Source organism: Lichenostomus cassidix, chromosome 13, assembly GCF_008360975.1.
Source record: "Lichenostomus cassidix isolate B80296 chromosome 13, HeHo_3.0, whole genome shotgun sequence".
Lineage (NCBI taxonomy): Eukaryota > Metazoa > Chordata > Aves > Passeriformes > Meliphagidae > Lichenostomus > Lichenostomus cassidix.
The window spans coordinates 11,786,566-11,803,606 of NC_139494.1; the positions used below are offsets into that span (position 1 = coordinate 11,786,566).

Here is a 17,041-nt window from a genome sequence, read left to right on the forward strand (position 1 = left end):
GCCTATTTTACTTTAGTGGAGTGGAGAGAAAAGTTATTCAGGGCTAAAATATTGCTGGTTTTCAAATTTTGCATTTGACAATTATAACTCAAATGTCAGTGAAGCACTTAGGAGGGTTTGTATGTTTATACATCCTCTGCTGCCTTCAGAACTGAGAACTTCTATTTTGTACGTTCGCCAGGAAGAGGTTTGTACTGTTCAAAAACATCTGAAAACTACTAAGGGTGAGTGAGTGCTAGGGAAGAGCTGCAGTCCTCTTTGGTAAACTTAAGAGTAGTAGTTAGTGGGATAAAGGATCTGGATGTTCTTTCAAGATCACAGAATCTGGTAACAGAATTAAGTTATTCCAGATGGAGTGTATCAAATCTTTCATGTGGTCAATTCCACTGCTTGAAATAAGAGCAGAAGGTCGAGTCATTAATTTGTAAATGCTTGCTAATAATTTTTACAACCTCGCACATAATTGAGATGCTTCAGAGCTCATTAAAACTACCAACTAAAGGGCTGGAAAGAATTCCATCATCTTTCCATTGATGGCAACATATAATTCAATCATGGTATAAAATCTGTAAATGTAATTAGAATAATTTCACAGTTTGCTCATGCAAAATTCTTCCCCGTTCCATTGTTTAGCAAAAGGCACTTGGCTGAAATAGACATTTTCTAGCAGGTGGCTGCTTTGGAAAACCCCACGGTGTGGAGAGAGTTAAGGTGAGTTAAGGTGTGGTGGAGGAAACACCTGTGCCCAGAGGTGTTTCCACCAGTGGAAGTGTGTGGTAGTGGGAGAGAGCGTTGGGACAGCTGTAGCCATCACGTCAGGCTGGGGTTTGCTCCACAGTCAGCAAGCAGCATGAGAGATCAGATAGACCTGCTGGCCACTGTCACGGTTCTGGGAGTCCTGGAGCAAGGTAAATGTCCTTTGTACAATGCCAGGTAGTATAGAGCTAATTATGTTAAACTTCCTGGGCTGTGGTTCCTGTATTTTGCTTGGAGTCTCTGTGGAGTGAAAGTCAACTGTTTTCCAACACGGTAAAATGATACCAGTGTTTGGTTATTCGTGGCAGAAGTGTGATGCCTGAGGCAGGTAATGTTATAATAGAGACTAAAATGATCCTCAAACCTCAAAGCCAGCAGGTAAAACTTTTAGACTTAAAGCAATTTCAATAGGATGTTCTTAAATTACTTTGTGATTGAATTTTAGCAGGTAGTTTGTAACTTGGAGTGGCTGGAGGTAGGCAAAATAAAGGCAGGTTAGTAAAGGTGCTGGTGAGGAGGGCAGTGCACAGACATGGTGTGGATAGGAAAGAGCCTTGTGCACACAAGTGTTTTTCTGTGACCAATACTGTATGTTCCTGTGGCACAGAGCAGATGACAAGGTGAACTGAGAGCACAGTAATTTGGAAACTAATGCAAGTTCTGGTCAGAAATAGACACAGACATCTTCAGAGGAACACAGTGACTTCTAATTTAAATGGATGCATTGTGTTTAGACGATTTAGAAAGAGCCATGTTGTTGCCAAGCTCTGTTTATTTGTGAGTCCTTTGGGCAAAGTCTCTCCCCCTTGGGCTTCAGGAGGGTCACTCTCCTGCCTGGGATGGGGACAGAGCACCCATTTTGTTAAAATCTTCACATTTCTATAAGGGAAGGTTTGCAGGTTTTATTATTACTGTATTAATTCACCATACAGCTATCACCCCTCTGCTTACAAATGGATGGGAATCTCTGAGCAGCTTGATGTGCTTTTAGCCATCAGATAATATATCTCTTAATATAAGTATTACTTAAAACAGAATATGCCACTTTAAAAATAGAGCTCAAGATTTCTGAATTATCAGTAATTTCCACTCAATTTACAGAGAAATATCTGCAACTACAAACAGAAGAGGCTTTTGTACTATGATTTTTTTTGTTATTCAACTAAGTGGGGGTGGAACGACTGTTCAGTGTACAAAGAGAAGACATGAAGAAAACTTGAAATTGAGTAACAGAAATGCTGCTGAGCCCTTTTCCTTTGGGAAACCCTCAGTGGCAAATCCCTAGATAACCGTTTTGTCTCAAATATTTTTGTTTAATGAGAATTTCAAGTGCTTTTTAAAGATTGCAACCTTAAGCATTTTACTTTCATGGCATGCAAGCCATACCCAGGTGTGAAGCCAACAGATAAATAGCAGGTATTGACACCTTCCTATCTGTGTTTGATCGGATAAAGTATTCTAGTTTTATAATCTCTGCATGGGAAGCCAAGGAGCAATTGCAAAATACTCTGTGTTTCCTTTCCATCTGCTTGTATAAAATACATGTGCCTGATTCAGAGCTGTGCAGTGGCTTTCTCTGCATGTTTTGAAAGGACATTCTGTAGGTGAGTTACAGGTCTGGGATTCATTCTGAGCACTGAAGCATGGATGTGGGCTATACCTGCAAACACTCCTCCACCACATCCTGGTGTAGGACATGGAATTAATGCTGACCTTGGTACAGGGTTGGTTGATTTTTACATTTTCATTTGAATTTTCTGTGATCCTGCAGTTTCCAAATTCTTTCAAGTAACTTTCCCCCTTTTTAATTTAGTCATTCTCAGTTCAGTGAAGCTCTGGGCTTAGTGCTCTGTAGATAAGTGCCCCAGCCTTGTTGTGAACATTGTACCACAGAGCAGAATTAGTCTACCCCAGTTTTTCCCCCCTCCTTTATTTTATGGCTTCAGAGGGAAGAAAGCTTATGCAATGTCACTGTCTGTCAGGCCCCACAGGGCTTGTTTGCCAGGTTCACTCAAATGTGGCAGATAGCAGCTATGATATGATTTGACAAGCTTGTGGACATAATCAAATAGAAAATGAAGAATATTTCCACTGAGGAGCAAAGTTCATGGAGAGCTGAGCCCCTAAGCCACATGGGAATCCACACAGGTGATTAACCTCGAGACATGAATCACAGGAAAAAACAAAAGAGAAAATGTTTTAAAGGTTCTGCAGAGTAGATTGAACTCTTTTTATCTGAAAGCCCATGCTAAGAAGGCTCATGTAGTGTGGATTTTTTCAATGCCTCATTCTGTGAAATGCTTTGGGGATTGATTCTTCATCCTTTGTGCTTCACCCTTACAGCAGGTTTGGGGAACAGCCATCCTCCAAAAGGCTCCTGCTCCTCTTGGGTGGTTGTTCTATATGTTTTTTTACCCATCCCTTAGTGTAAGGGATCTGTAGGACTTGTCTGACTATTAGCCCCTGTAGAGAAGTAAGATTTTAAGCATAGAGCTGATGGAGAGGCTTGATCTGAAAGGACTCTTACCTCACTCACAGGTCACAAGAATCCTACATAAGGAATTCTGGAAGGAATGTCTATTTGTATTTATGTTACTAATATCTTATGATTCACGTACCATAAGATTATTCACATTTCTAATTCCCTTCTACATACGTTCTAATGCTCTTCTGCAGGCACATCTTGTCTTTAATCTTGGAACATCTGTCCCTGCTTCCCCTTCTCTATCCTGCTGCTCTGCTTTTATCTCTGTTACAGTAAGACAATCCCCAAGGCAGGCCTTGCACCCCAGCTCCTTGTCTCTCTGTGCTCTGGAAATGTTGCTATGTGAGGACTTTGCTCACCCAAGCATCTCAGTGACACCACCACAGCCACCAAAGTAATTGTTTTTATAATTTAGTTTTCTCCTATATGAAAATAGGCATTTTCAATAAAGGCAGCAGTGTAGCAGTGCACCTAAATAAAACACTCAGAGCATCAGCAATTGCTCGTGGGAGTAAGAATTTTCAATAATTAGTGAAACACTCCAAATCTTCATGTTAGCAAGTTTTCACTGTTTTGGAGTGACTTTCCATGTCCTTTACAAATGTACAAAGGACTGATGTAGCAGACACTGAGTCAGTGCCTTGGCTCAAATGTGGCACAGGCTGATAGCAGGCATGGGCAGCACCTCTGCTCCTCCAGCTGCCAGAGCCCTGCAGGAGTGAGGCGCAAGAAATAATCACCCCCTTCTCCATTTCCTTTTATTGCCATGATTAAGGGCATCTCTAATTGACTTAATGATATCCCAGTGCTTGACAGTTTGGATGCTGCTCACACAGGCCATCCTTAGCACCCACTAGGAATAGCAAGAAGTGTTGCACGTCATTCCCATGAGACTTTAGATACTCTAAACAAAAAGTGCAAGATGAAGAAATAATTCTGTGATTGGTGTGGACCTGGTAGGATTTCATTGTGTTTGATCTGCTGGGGAGCAGCACTGAAGGCTCTGCTGGGCATGAGATGATGCAGTGTCATCCAGCACTGGCACTGAGCTGGAACAACCAAACCTGAATTTAAAGCATGAGTGTGAAATAAATGACACATTTATTATAGGTCATGTGTGATAGCCCTGGACTATGGACCCAGATCATATCAGCTCTTTTTTTCAAACCACTTGCTTGATTCCAGCCAGATAAAGCTTGGCTACATAAGCACTGCATGTCTTTTACCATTCCTGTGTTCTGTTTTTAGCCTATTTTGCAATGCAGGTGATCTATGCCCGTCGGAAGTACAAGATCTCCCCTCCTGAAACAACAGGTCACCCTGAATTTGAACGGATCTTCAGAGCTCAGTAAGATTTTGACTTTTTGTCTAGATTAGACTTGAGTCAACATTCACTGTCAGGAGAGACTGGTCACCCTCAAGTCACCTTTCCACTTACTGCTATTGGTATTAATTTTTTTTTTCAGTGCTTTGTGTGCAAAGGCCTGATTTGGAGCACTTTGGCTGGGGTGTTTCTGTCCACTCATGATAAATTTCCTTCTGGCATTGTGAAGCAGCCAAATTACAAATTAGTGGCCCAATGGAGGAGGTGTGGAGCATTAACAATTAGAATCAATAAATTTCATATTACCATTGGCTCCAAATGGTGAGAGCAGCCAAAGCTTTATTAAAATAACCTGACATTGTCTTGTAATGTTTTGCTGTTGAATTGCAGCAAAGGGCCTTGCTGTCAGAACCAGCTATGAGGGCATTTTAATTTTTTCCCTTTCAGAAGCCATTGTGCTGTGAGATTCAGCACTCACAGGCCCCTGCTGAGGACTGTTTCTTTTTGCTCTGTTCCTATGGCGAGAGCAATGCTGGAGCTAAACTGGAAACGTTCACAGATCCCTTCAGCTTCCAGCAAGCACCAGATTCCCTCTTTCATCTCAGTCGTTCTGTTTTGTAAGCGATTGAAAGGAATTGGCTGGAGCTGGTTTGAAGGGTAGTTCCAGCACAGCACTAAATCCCAAACAAAGCAGCTGCATTCCCTTGCCAGCGTACAGGAAACATTTGTGGAGTGGCAAAAACACCCACTTCAGCCCTTCTGCGATGCCATGGAAGGCCAGCCTGCCTGGAGACATCAGCCTCTGTGAGCTGGGGAGCTGCTGATGTGGCTTTTAATTAATTCTTAACTATTAAATGTGCATTAACCAAGTCTTGCCATGGGCTGTGGTGTTCTGGGAAGTCCTGGCTATAATCTGCAGAAAAGGTGACCTCAGGGAACTTGGACTTGAGAAGGTATTGCTTCTTTGTGGGTTTTTCTTCTCTTTTCCCTGTGGAATAGTATACAAATGGATAATCTGATATATTGAAAAAAAAATTGGAAAAAATGGTATTGATGTATTACTCACTTGCAGAAACCTGGCAGCATCCCCTCACTGAGGCTCAAACTGCATTTACAGCATCAGGTTCTTGAGACTTTTTCCAACTCCCAGTCTGGCTCCATTCTCCAAAGGGTGTTACACTTTTGGCTAAAATTAAGATTAGATTGCCTAGGGAATGGTAAAATGTAAGAGAAATTGAGAAGCAAAACCAGTATCTTTAACAGTATGGCTCCTACCCTTCTTGCAGAAAATCTGTATTTTTGTCTCTAAAGGAGAAAGGAAGAAGAAAACCTGACTGAAAAAAAGAAAATCTGATCACCTTCTGCTGAATTTTATCTGAGAGAAGGCTCCTTCTTGGAGCATGGCTTGTGTGACACCCAAATTTGGGTTGTGCTCACCCAAGGGGAAGAGAAATCTTCTTAAGTACTGACAAGAAGGCTCTCCCCCAGCAGCTGGAGGTGCAGCAGGTGCTGTGATGGTGCTGTGTGTGGGATGGAGCATGTTGAGGGCCCAGCAGAGAAAAATCTCCATCTCAAGAGGTGAATGCTGTGTGTTGTCCGGGCGTTTTTTTTTTCTCTAAAATACAGATATTGGGTGTTCTTGATCACAGAAAAGGCTCCTTTCCCACAGCACAGCAATGGTTCTTATCAGCTCTTTCAGTTTGGTCCAACATGTTTCCAAGTCCCTTCTCCAGCCTCAGTTATCCAGGCTCCAATGTACAAGGATCAGTTTTAACTTTCATCTCTGGTTCTCACCAGGGCAAACTGCTCAGAGTACTTCCCCATCTTCATTTCCCTCCTCTGGGTTGCTGGAATCTTCTTCCATCAAGGTAAGAGGGATGTGGGGGGTAACTCCAACTGCAACCATGTGAACAAACAAAAACCCCAACCCCAATTTAAATCCTATTGTGACTCACACACATTCTCTCTGTGCCTGTGAGGCTGTTGTTCATGGAAAGCAAATTTTCACTTTAGCTGGATTGACCAAGCAGTGCCCCAGCTCCAGCTGGGAGCAGCTGAGCCCATTCCTGCCTGGAGGAGCAGGCACTGGCAGCCCTCATTCCTTTACCAGAGCCTGGCTGTCCCCTCATGCTGCTTCTAGACAAGGTCAGGCTGTCCCAGGGTGGCAGCAGCTGAGGCAGAGCAATGTCACGATGAGAACCCAGAACCCAAACAGTTACTCATCCACCATCCATCCCCTACTGAGTTCAGGGGATTTGGTTGCTGCCACAGAGAAGTTGTGAGGAGAAACCACATAAGGGAGTGTTGCCAACCCAAATCCCAGGGCAACTCTGTGGGATAGAGAAGTTCATCCCTCACAAAAAGGGAAGGAAGAAAACCCATTTAAGCTCCCACAGTGGTTTAAAGCCAAATGACTTTGTGTTTGGTTCTCCAGCCATGCCCCATCTGCTGGGGCAGGCAGGGCTGTGGGTGCCTGTGCTGGAATGAGCTGCAGCAGTGCCCAGGGATGCTCAGCCCCATCAGAACCTGACTGCCCTCTCCCCACAGGTGTGAGTGCAGCTTGTGGGCTGTTGTACCTCTACAGCCGCCTCAAGTACTTCCAGGGATACCTGGTGGCTGCACAGGGACGGTGAGTACCTGACTGGGGCTGTGGGCACCCCAGACCAGCCCAGGGAGACTGGGAACTCCTGGAAAAGGTTTCCTTCCAAAGAGTGGGACTGAAGGCAGATTTTCACCTCCTCCTGCTCCCCTCCTGCCCCCATGTGCTGATGGCTGTGTACCCTCTTCCCGGACTATCCCACTCTGGAAGGAAACCTTTTCCTGGAGGGTGGGGACTGCCAGCCCTGCCAGCGTGCCTTGTGCCCTGGCTGGGCTGGCACTGCCTGACACTGTTTTCTCCCACCCAGGTTGGGGCCACTGTATGCCAGTGCCTGGTTGCTCTGGCTGCTGGTGGGGCTGGCAGTGGCTGGGCTCCTGGCACACTTCCTGTGGCCCAGCTCCTCCTCATGGATGGCAGCACTGGCGTGGTCCCTGCAGCTACGTGGTGCCTGGTGAGAGGAGCCATGGTCTTCCCAAAATCCACTGTTTGCCCTGGCACAGGGGAGCCAGTCATGTGGCACCATCAGAGAGAGAATATTTCCCTGGCTCTGTGCTCGCCTCTGAAGGAAGGTGGATGCTGGCACTCCTCTGCTCTTCAGAGATAATTTCTCTTCTAGAGAGCAAATGCTTTCCAGCCCCTGCCCCTGCTGAGGAGCTTCACTGCTGGGCTTTGTAACACTGTCTGCTCTGAAATGCCTCTGGCTCTGCCTTGTGGAGCATAGATTGACCCACATGCTGTCATTCTCCTCCTTGCTGCTGTATTGATCCATGCTGAAGAATCACACCACGGATATACAAAAATAAATTCTTTTTCTCAGTAGAAATCAGCTGTGGTTGTCAAAGGTACTCAGAGACTGGTGTGAGATCATCTGAGCTGGGGACTGGGCTTCATAGGAAAAGCTACTGTGATTTACTGGAAAGGATGGGTAAACTTGCCAAAAACTGTATCCAAATATTGGGAGAAAAGCCTGACCCCAGTCCAAGTGCTAAAGTCTGTGTTTGGAATTGATTGAACGACCTTTACTTGGCCCCCAGCTTCACTTATCACCCACCCTGCAGTAGGACTTTGCCCTTCCAGGATTCCACACTCCACTGTGAACTTGGGGTTTGCAGGTGTCTAAAGCAGCCCTGCTGCAAGTGACTCTCACTGCTGCACCAGAGGTTTAAATTTAGCTTTTATTACAGTGCACATTATTTTATATATTTATAGAGAGAGATGTACTTGAAAAATCAAATGTATCCAATAATAAAAAATACAGCACATTAAAGTAGTATAATGCATTCCAGTGTATAGCTGAAAGGACATTGGGATTTACACTAATCCCTACTATTTTTGAAACTGGGCTACTTCTGCTTTTTTTTTTTCTTCCCCAAAAAACCCACATCAATCAATAACTGAAATAGTTATTTAAAAAAAGACAGTTTCTGCACTCAATCTCAAGGCATGAAGACACTGGAGACTTCACCGTGAGTTAAGGGGCTGTGTTCAATGCTGGCAGGCACAGTGTGGCATATTTTTTTTTTTCCCTGCCATAATCATAGCTCCAACCCCTTTGGATTCATTCCTCCTCTGCTGAAGGAGGGTCAGTCTTTGCCCTCACTTAATCCTCAGCTGTGGCCAGGAGTGTTGCCTGGGAGAGGGCAAGGCAGACCTCGGTCCCTGCCGCCTCCATCCCAGTGCGCCGGCGGGGTCAGCTGGCAGGACTCAATGTCACCTGCTCTGTCCCCAAATACAGCCAAAGATTGCCCTGTCTGGGGCTGAAGGTGCTTTTTGTCCCCACGCTCGCTATAGCTCATCCTGACCCCAAACTGTCCCGTGTGTCCCAAGGGGCCGAGGGAGCCGAGCAAAGCCACCCCTCTGCCCAGGGGGTTGGGTTCTGCTTTTTGCTCCTCTCCAGGAGAAGTCGATGCCTGTCCTGGCCCTGCAGCCCTGCTGGCCCAGCAGCAGCTTTGCCGCAGTCTGCGGGCGAGTGTCACCTCGGGCAGCTGGCCCTGCCTGGTCCGGGCAAGGCGCCGCGGGGAGGAGGGGGCAGGAGGGAGGGAGCAGGACCAGGGATCCACCAGTGTGTCCGTTCTGCCTCATGCCTGTTTCACTCTGCTTTTTTGATAAAAATCTGAAAGAAGAGAGGGGTGGGGTTAGAGTTACGTGTGGGGCAGGGGTGGGGAGGTGCTGAGGGAGCTCGGCTTACCTCGCTCAGGATGATCCACACCGGGGAGTCTGTCTGGATGGACAGCCTGATGGCCTCCAGTGGCCCAAAAGATGGATCCACCTCGCCCTCTGCGACACCCTTGGAGAATGAGCCTGGTGGGGAGAGCAGGTCCTCTGGCATTGCCCCTCCACCTTCCCCTCTCCCCGAGGGCACCACCAACAGCCCTGGCAGCCCCAACACGAGTCAGGCTGGAAACCAGCAGTGTGGATGGCAAGAGAGTGCAAAATGCCACACTTTGGAGAACAAAAATCAGCTAACAAAACAAAGTGGGGAGTATTTGGCTACATCTCACTGCTGTGCGAAAGGGGACAGAGTGGCCTGACATGCGTTTTGGGTGTGATGGCTTTTTTTTGAAAATACAACTGGGAGAAACCAGCCAGCATGCAGAGGAATGAGAAAATGGCAAAACACTGCATGTGCCAGGAAATTTTTCTCTTATTTATCTACTTACAAAAAAACCCGAAAGACATCTTAGCAGGGACACCAGGGCTATACCACACACTGGCAGGTCCCCCATAGGCTGCAATTGCTCCTTCTTGTGCAAGGGCAGGACAAGCACTAAAACAAGCTCAGGTGGCAAGAGACAAAGTCTGACCTGCAAGTGGTGTGAGTACAGAGACTGCAAAACTGCCCATAGTGGAGGTTTTTAACCCCAGTTTAAGCAAATGGATAATTTGCACCATCTGGTCCCAGCTCTGAGCAGAGACTGGCAGAAATGCAGGACTGAAAACTATCTGAGGAGGACAACCTGGTCTGAGAGAGAGGGCAGAGGAGGAGAGGAGACAATGACAATTAAATCCTGTTCCAACCTGGCTCCTGGCAAGCAGAAATTACTCTTTGCCAAGCAAACAGCTCTGAGGTTCTTGACTGACATGCAGGTGAGGACATGGGCTGTGTTATCAAAGCCAGCAGGCACTTTAGCACCCCACGTTCCCCTGTACCTATCTGGATGTAGCCATCCGTTGTCCTGCGGTATTTGAAGACTGTGCCTCTTCCCTCCTGCAAGGCTTCTTTATCTGACTGCAGGCTCTGCAGAAGGAGAAGAGTTTTGTGCAAGGCTGGAAGAAAGAGTCACCCAAAAGCCCCAAAGAAAAGCAGCAACCCCAGAGCTGTCCTTGCCAGCAAACCCTGGCATCTCATCCCATACCTGGCACCCTGAGACACATGCCCAAAACGTGAGGACATTTGCAGTCCTCATGCTGCTGTTTCCACTGCACCATTCTGGCTCCATCCCCTCCTCTGCAGCCATCCCACCCATTGGAGCATCCCCTCAGCAGGCAGGGATGGATCACACAGCAGTGCTCACTCAGCACAGCACCTCACTCCTGAGGTGGCATCACAACAGGCGTCACCCCCTGGCTCCCAGCCAGCACCTCTAAGAGGCACTCAAATCTCATAAAGATTTCCCTGATGGCTTTAAGCAGTTCCCTTCTCTCAAGCCTCTTTTGCTTCCCACTCCACCCTCACCTCAATTCTCAATCAAACACTTACGTCAAACGGCAGAACCTCCACGGTTGTGTTGAAGAGTTTGTCTTCTGGGTGCTCGATGTTCCCGCTGCGGAAGAAGAACCTGTGATGGAGACCAAATCCACAGAAAGGCACATTGAGTGAGGGGGCACAAGATGGCTTTCACTCCATCTGAATCATCAAACAGCTCACCCTAACAGGCACCTTCACAAAGAGCCCACAGCACGATTTGGCAGAAGACCTTCTGTGCCAGGTTAGTGAAACCACGGACTGCTCACAAGTGCAGGAAAGCAAAGGGATCTGGCAAATGTGGCCCCATAGAGAAAGGGTCAAATTATCCTTCCCCTGGAAGAGCACTGCTCCCTCTTCCTGGTTAGCCAAGCAGGAGATGGGTAAGAAATTTGATTTAAATTGCCAGAAGAGCAAAATTCAAGTGTCTCCACACGCTCTGGGCTGTCCCCACACCCCCCTGCTGACCACCCAGGCACTGGCCTTTCGATACGGAGAGGTTTGAAGAAGCGAAATCGGATGAAGTCTCCAGCAGTGGGAGTGAAGGCCCAGAAGAAGTCCTCCCGCAGGTAAGCTTTCTCCAAGGTGAAGTGCTGGTAGGTTTTCAGGCTGGTGCTCACCTCAGCAGGAGGGTTGACATGCTCTTTCCGCAGTGCCTGTTTTCCAAAGTCCTTGTCCTTTGCAAAGCAAAAGGGCAGAGAAGGGCCATGAGCTGCTCTGGCCTGTAAGGAACCAGGGCCCCAGCAACAAGGAACTGCAAATTAAAATTTTATTATTTGCAGGGCACAGAAGGATGAGAGATGGAAGCAATCTGAGGAAGGCATCAGGCAGGGGAATGTGTGACTGGATCCCAAGGCACAGCTTCAGGAGAGGCAGCTCAGAGAAGCACTCCTGCTCTGTGCTCTGATCCAGCACAGGGAGGAGCCTTTCATTGTCCAAATGTCCCTGAATGCCTGTCCCTGCCCCAGGAGCTCTGGAAACAGTCTTTACACTTGAGGAGAAAGCGGCTGCAAGGCTGACAATAGCATAAAATGCCTGGATTACATGGCCTGACAGCACTGGACTGTGATACAAACTGGATTACACCATCCATTTCCCTGGGGATCACAGACAGCACAGCCCAGGGATGTGTGTCCATAGGCTCTGCACTTGTAGTTGTGGAAAGCTGCATTTCAGTCATGCTTAAACACACATCAACAATTCCAGCCCTTACACAGTGAGTTCTAGCTCACCTACCCCCAAATCCCAGGAACATGGAGTGGGGTGGGAAGGAAGTCACACCAACCCAGGAGTCATCTCTCCAAGGTTTATCAGTAAATCCTTCGAAGTCTCTTGCCTGGACCATGGTCTGGCACTCAAGATGGATGGCCAGGACTGGTACCTAAAAATCTTGCAGTGACTCTTGGTGCATGTCACTGCCACTCTGAGAAGCAGGAGCTACCTTAGCTTACTGTAACTCAGAATAAAACACAACCACTGCACAGATATCCAGCTGCCACCAGCAGCTGTCACTGATGTCCCCTCTCAAAGGCAGCCAGTTCCCAAGTGCCTGCAGACCAGGCCAGCTTGCAGACCAGAGCTTGTACCTACCTTCAGCTTCTGTATCTTGCCAGCCAAGGAGGAGTGAGTTCCCACGTGCTGGAAGAGCGAGGGCTTGAAGCGAATCCTCAGGTTTGCCTTCTGCCTGTCGCAGTGTTTCTGAAACGAGACAGCCCCAGGCTCAAACCTCTGCGGGCAACTGTGACCCTCAGGAGGGATGGACAAGGGCATGAGGAGTGACAGACAGCCCTCTCCTCCATCTCTGTGCCCTTCTGCATTGTTTAGGCTCTAATTTAGCAGGAGGACTTTTAACCACACTCTGGACAAACCGGACAGTGACTCTTGGCCACTCGACCCCCTGGCTCCGCTGGGCAGTGTCCAGGCTGAAATGCCAAATTTCTCCTTGCCAAGCATAGCTTAGAACGCTGAGCAAATCCTCTCTGTGCTGTCAGGGAGGGACAGCCAGCAAATTGAGTTTCCTTTGCCCTTGGCTTATCAGAAAAGCCTTTTTCTTACAACTCAGAGTTTGGGATCCCCGATGTCTGAAGGCACAGTAATCCTGGGATGACTCAGAGCCCAGGGGAACAGGTACCAAGCGTGGGCTCTCTCTGGATGGGCAGTTCTCAGTTTGCTGGCAGGATTTGTGAGCAGATGTACAGCACCTGCCATTGTCAAAGCTGCTGGGCTGTTTCACGCCTATCCACCACATAAATAAACTTGGAGATGCAACTGTGATCCTGGCAGTGATTTACCATGGAGTGGAGGGAGAGAGACGATAGAGAGGAAAAAAAAGGACAAAAGGGAAAATCACTGAGAGCGTGGGGAGATGAGAACTCACATTTTAAAATAGCTCATTTCTCTCAGTTTGGGGGAGCAGGACAAAAATACAGGTTAAAAGCTGTATGGAGAGGGTATCTGTTATCCGACTTTGGCTTTTTCCAAGAAAAGAAATGCATGCACATCCCTAATGCCACCTGCTCCTGCAGCCTCCCACCCAGCAGAAATCCCACAGTGGGTGCTGCACTGCCGGATGCCTGGAACAGACAGGGTGCCACACCAAGCCCCCACCACAGGCTGGGAGCTGGGAAATTCCAGGCATGACCCCTGCAAGCTGCAAAAGAGATAATCCCCTAATCCAGCTCACGTTACATTAGAAAATTAAAACTAGCCACCCTAATGGGACAGACTCTACTCACTGCCAGCAACTCTGGATGCAACTCCACCATGTCTATCTCACTCTGGATGGGGAGAGGAGGAGGAAGGGGAATGGAGGGAGATCAGCATCTCCTGATTTGTCTTTCTCCCCTTTCTCCTTCTGCTAAAAAAAGTTTGCTGAAAACAGCCTTGTCACAGACAAGCCAGGAGGGGGAATGGCTCAGCTGGTGGTAAGAAGGTCATCCTTTCACACAGCTCTACCCCAGGTAAATCTAAAATTAGTTAAGAAAGAAAGAGCAGAAAATATCCAGAGCAGGCAGAGCACTCACCAAAAGCTCAGGTCAAACAAACTTTCAATCAAAAAGACAAATCCTCCCATCTACCAATCTGATTCTGCACAGTGGGATTTACCAGAGAAAGTCATATTTGAAAGGGCGCTGTGCAGAGTTAATCATGCAAACAGTGGGGGAAAGGAGCCAGAAATCCACATGGAAAGTAGGTTAATTTTTAAAAAGGCAACATGTTTAAGAGGTTTGCGGTTTCCCCTGAGAAAACCTTGGTTCCATCAGGTAGGAAAAGATGAGCTAAGGAGAAGATGATCCTGAGCAGCAGGATCTGCATTTAATCAGTGCTCAGGCTGAGGATTTTGAAGGTGGGGGGCACAGGCAGCAGCATCATTCCCAGCTCCATCCCAGCATCCCACCAACCCGGCTTTGCCCACAGCTGTGTGGACTGTGGGGCTGCCAGACAGGCCTGGGGATTGCTCTGTCACCCCCGAGAACATGGCTTGAGCTGCGAGGAGGATTCAGTGGACATCATCTGAGACTGGTCCTGCTACACAAGGGGTACTGCAGCCAATGCCACAGCCTCTGCCAGGGATCAGGCCAAATTAAACCAAATCCTTGCCCCAATTCTGCAGAGCTCTGAGGCTGTTCCATCCCCCCAGCACATAAATACAATATTCATTCCCAGAGTGACTACTTGCTCTGGCATTTGTCGCCACAACACAGTTGTCACCGTGAGGTCTCTCCTAAGGCACTGGCTCTGAGCTCTGCACAGAGACTCTGCTGCTTGTTCTCCACTGGGGGAGGAGGGCAAGCAAGTGTTTGAGTAAATACAGTATGTTCAGAGAGAAGACAGGAGAGTATCTGGTGCTGAGCTCATCTTACATCTGCTGCCACACACACTCCTCCTCTGCCCTTCCCACTCGCTTTAGCCCCTTGCTGCTGGAGTTCAAACACAACCTCCAGAGGGCACAGGGGATTATGGCTCTGCAAAAGGAGTGGCAGAAGGAAAACAGAGCCCATTTCACCTCTCTGCACCCTCCTAGAAACCCTGACAAGAGCTTGGTGTGATCTGGCTTCGTTTTGGCAGACTGTGCAAGGAGGGTTTGCTCTGGGTTGTCTGGGGTGAGCTCTCTGGGCAGTCTCCATGTGTGCTCCAGGCAGGTATGGCACATGGATCCAGCTCCAAAGGGTTATTCTGGGGTTATAGTCAGTGAGTGGGAAACAGCTCCAGGGAGAGAAGCACACCAGAATGCAAAACAACACAGAGGAATGGGGAACAACTCCTGTCCTCGAGGACTGGAGGAGGAATACCCTATTAGTGCTTAGATGCAGAAATAATGCCTTTTCTGGCAGCTGCAGACTAAAAAAGCCTGAACTCCCAGGTCTCCACTTACACAATGCACAAGGACACCCTGCGGCTCCACAGGGATGGCACGGCTCAGTGCAAAGTCAGTTAGCACCAGAGTTCTCAGAAAAGATCCTCTGGAGGCACAGCCAAGCGTACATTTGCCCACACACAACAGAGTATTTCCCTTCAGCAGAGGTTGTTTACGTACTGCATCTTTCTCAGGGTTGCAGACTTTCACCCAAAGGATGTGATCCAGCAGCCAGTCAATGGGTTTGTCCTTATAGAACATCAGGATGAACTCCACAATCAAGCTCAGATCCAGAGACTTGAACATTTTTCCTACAGCACAAAGAAAGAGAGAAGAGAGAGAGGAGTTATGGTATGAAATGGTCAAGAATCAGAACTGGGAAGTTAAAACTTGCCAGACTGGGCTATGGAGGTTAGAAGTGTCCATCTCTCTATGTAAAGGAAACAACACGTGGCTCTGGTTTATGTATCAGCACTGCTGGCATTGCTAATACAGTTCTGGATTTAATACTCATCGCAGAATTAGAAAGCATTAGCATCTCACAGGTCACAACAGAATCAAAAGGTCTAAAACTCTCCCATTCAGTAAAGAAAAGCAAGGATGAAAAACATACAGCCAGCTGCAGGACAGACCATTTCCTGCCCCAAAAACTACAAGTTTTGAGCCAGTCAAACCAGTATCCAAAATAACAGATCAAGCTGCTACTGCAACCATGTACTGCCGTTCCCAAAATAGTTCTGGGCTGATGTAAACTTCCTCTTGCACACTCTTAGGCAAATCCAGATCCCATCCAGTCTAAAAGCTACTGGTCATATCTAAGCTGTTTGGCTGTTGGCTGGGCCACTCACCAGGTTTATTTTTACTAAAAGTGAGCATCAGCAGTACCAGCTGTGAGGATCTTTCTCCCCCGTGCAAACACAAGGGTCATTGCAAAAATAGGGAGGGATCAAGTCCAAGTATTTTACCATCTTGTGGGGACAATTTATAGGGCCAAGAATGTAGTGCTGGCAAGAGCCAGCAGGCACTTGTGCTTTGTGCCTGAGAGGGTTGGGGTGAGCAGGGGAGAACATTACCAATGAACCCCAGCTGAGAGAACTCCAGGATCATCCACTCCTCAGAGGGCTGCTGCAAGGCAAAGTTCTTCATCGTGCTGAGATAGTTTGGTTTGGCCACAATGTCATCCTCCAGCTGCAACACAAAAGGACACAGTGCCAATGGCCCATCCAGGTCCCAGAAACAGTCTCTCTATGCAGAGCAATCAGCCATAGAGCAGAGGAAAGCTTTGGCAAAGACACAGTTTATTTTGGAAGGTGCTCCAAGCAGATTTTTCTCACTTAATCTAACAGGTAAGAGAAACAAGGATTTTTGCCTTTCCTAAGTGGGAGGTTTCCAAGTCTGAAAGTATTTTAGAAACCCAGATTCTGAACCTATGCAGTTAAAACCCACTCCCACTCTGCTGCATCACACAATTGGATGTGCTCTTTGCTCTCTCTCAGCTGGTACGAGCCAGCACAGTGAACTCAGAGGTAAATCCATCTTCCCTCCAGCCCCAGCACCAAACCCACCTGCACATAATAAATGCCTTTGGACTGGGCATACATCATTAAAAAGCAGTAGTCCAGGTTCTGCTTTGTCCTCCACCTGCAAGAGACAAAGACAATGGGAGAGTCAGTCTCTCCTGGGATGGTGGCTGCTGCAGGGAGCCTGCCAAGGCTGAGTTTGGGATGGGAAGGTGACACAGCCCTGGGAGGGAGGGGGGATGGCATATGGCCTCTCCCTTTGGTCCCTGGTCAGCTAAGAGTTACTGGAAACCTCAAGGATTTCCAAAATGAACA

At 47.6% G+C, this 17,041-nt stretch overlaps 2 protein-coding genes across 2 annotated transcripts in view; one reads left to right on the forward strand and one right to left on the reverse strand.

Moving 5' to 3' along the window:
- Positions 1–765: 765 nt before the first annotated feature.
- LOC146431248 (leukotriene C4 synthase-like) lies at positions 766–7,990 on the forward strand. Its single transcript, XM_085073682.1, has 5 exons — positions 766–908; positions 4,490–4,589; positions 6,363–6,433; positions 7,113–7,194; positions 7,472–7,990. Exons 1-5 carry the CDS (start codon positions 851–853, stop codon positions 7,617–7,619), a joined length of 459 nt encoding a protein of 152 aa, XP_084929808.1. The 5' UTR covers positions 766–850; the 3' UTR covers positions 7,620–7,990.
- A 335-nt stretch (positions 7,991–8,325) lies between these two features.
- The window catches only part of MGAT4B (alpha-1,3-mannosyl-glycoprotein 4-beta-N-acetylglucosaminyltransferase B), a 50,243-nt gene continuing 41,527 nt past the window's right edge, over positions 8,326–17,041 (reverse strand). Inside the window, exons 7-15 of the mRNA XM_085073681.1 lie at positions 16,772–16,847; positions 16,280–16,394; positions 15,387–15,517; positions 12,440–12,547; positions 11,333–11,526; positions 10,865–10,943; positions 10,315–10,402; positions 9,353–9,465; positions 8,326–9,277 (exon numbers count right to left, since the gene is read on the reverse strand). Of these exons, the coding sequence (XP_084929807.1) occupies positions 9,254–9,277; positions 9,353–9,465; positions 10,315–10,402; positions 10,865–10,943; positions 11,333–11,526; positions 12,440–12,547; positions 15,387–15,517; positions 16,280–16,394; positions 16,772–16,847 (928 nt within the window). The 3' untranslated portion in view covers positions 8,326–9,253. The remainder of the gene's footprint in view (positions 9,278–9,352; positions 9,466–10,314; positions 10,403–10,864; positions 10,944–11,332; positions 11,527–12,439; positions 12,548–15,386; positions 15,518–16,279; positions 16,395–16,771; positions 16,848–17,041) is intronic.

Bases quoted from the DNA above. Each gene is read 5' to 3' on its own strand.
- LOC146431248 (XM_085073682.1), top strand. From the start codon at position 851: ATGAGAGATCAGATAGACCTGCTGGCCACTGTCACGGTTCTGGGAGTC. The intron at 909-4,489 runs GTAAATGTCCTT...TTCTGTTTTTAG, and splicing joins TCTGGGAGTCCTGGAGCAAG to CCTATTTTGCAATGCAGGTG. The intron at 4,590-6,362 runs GTAAGATTTTGA...GGTTCTCACCAG, and splicing joins GAACGGATCTTCAGAGCTCA to GGCAAACTGCTCAGAGTACT.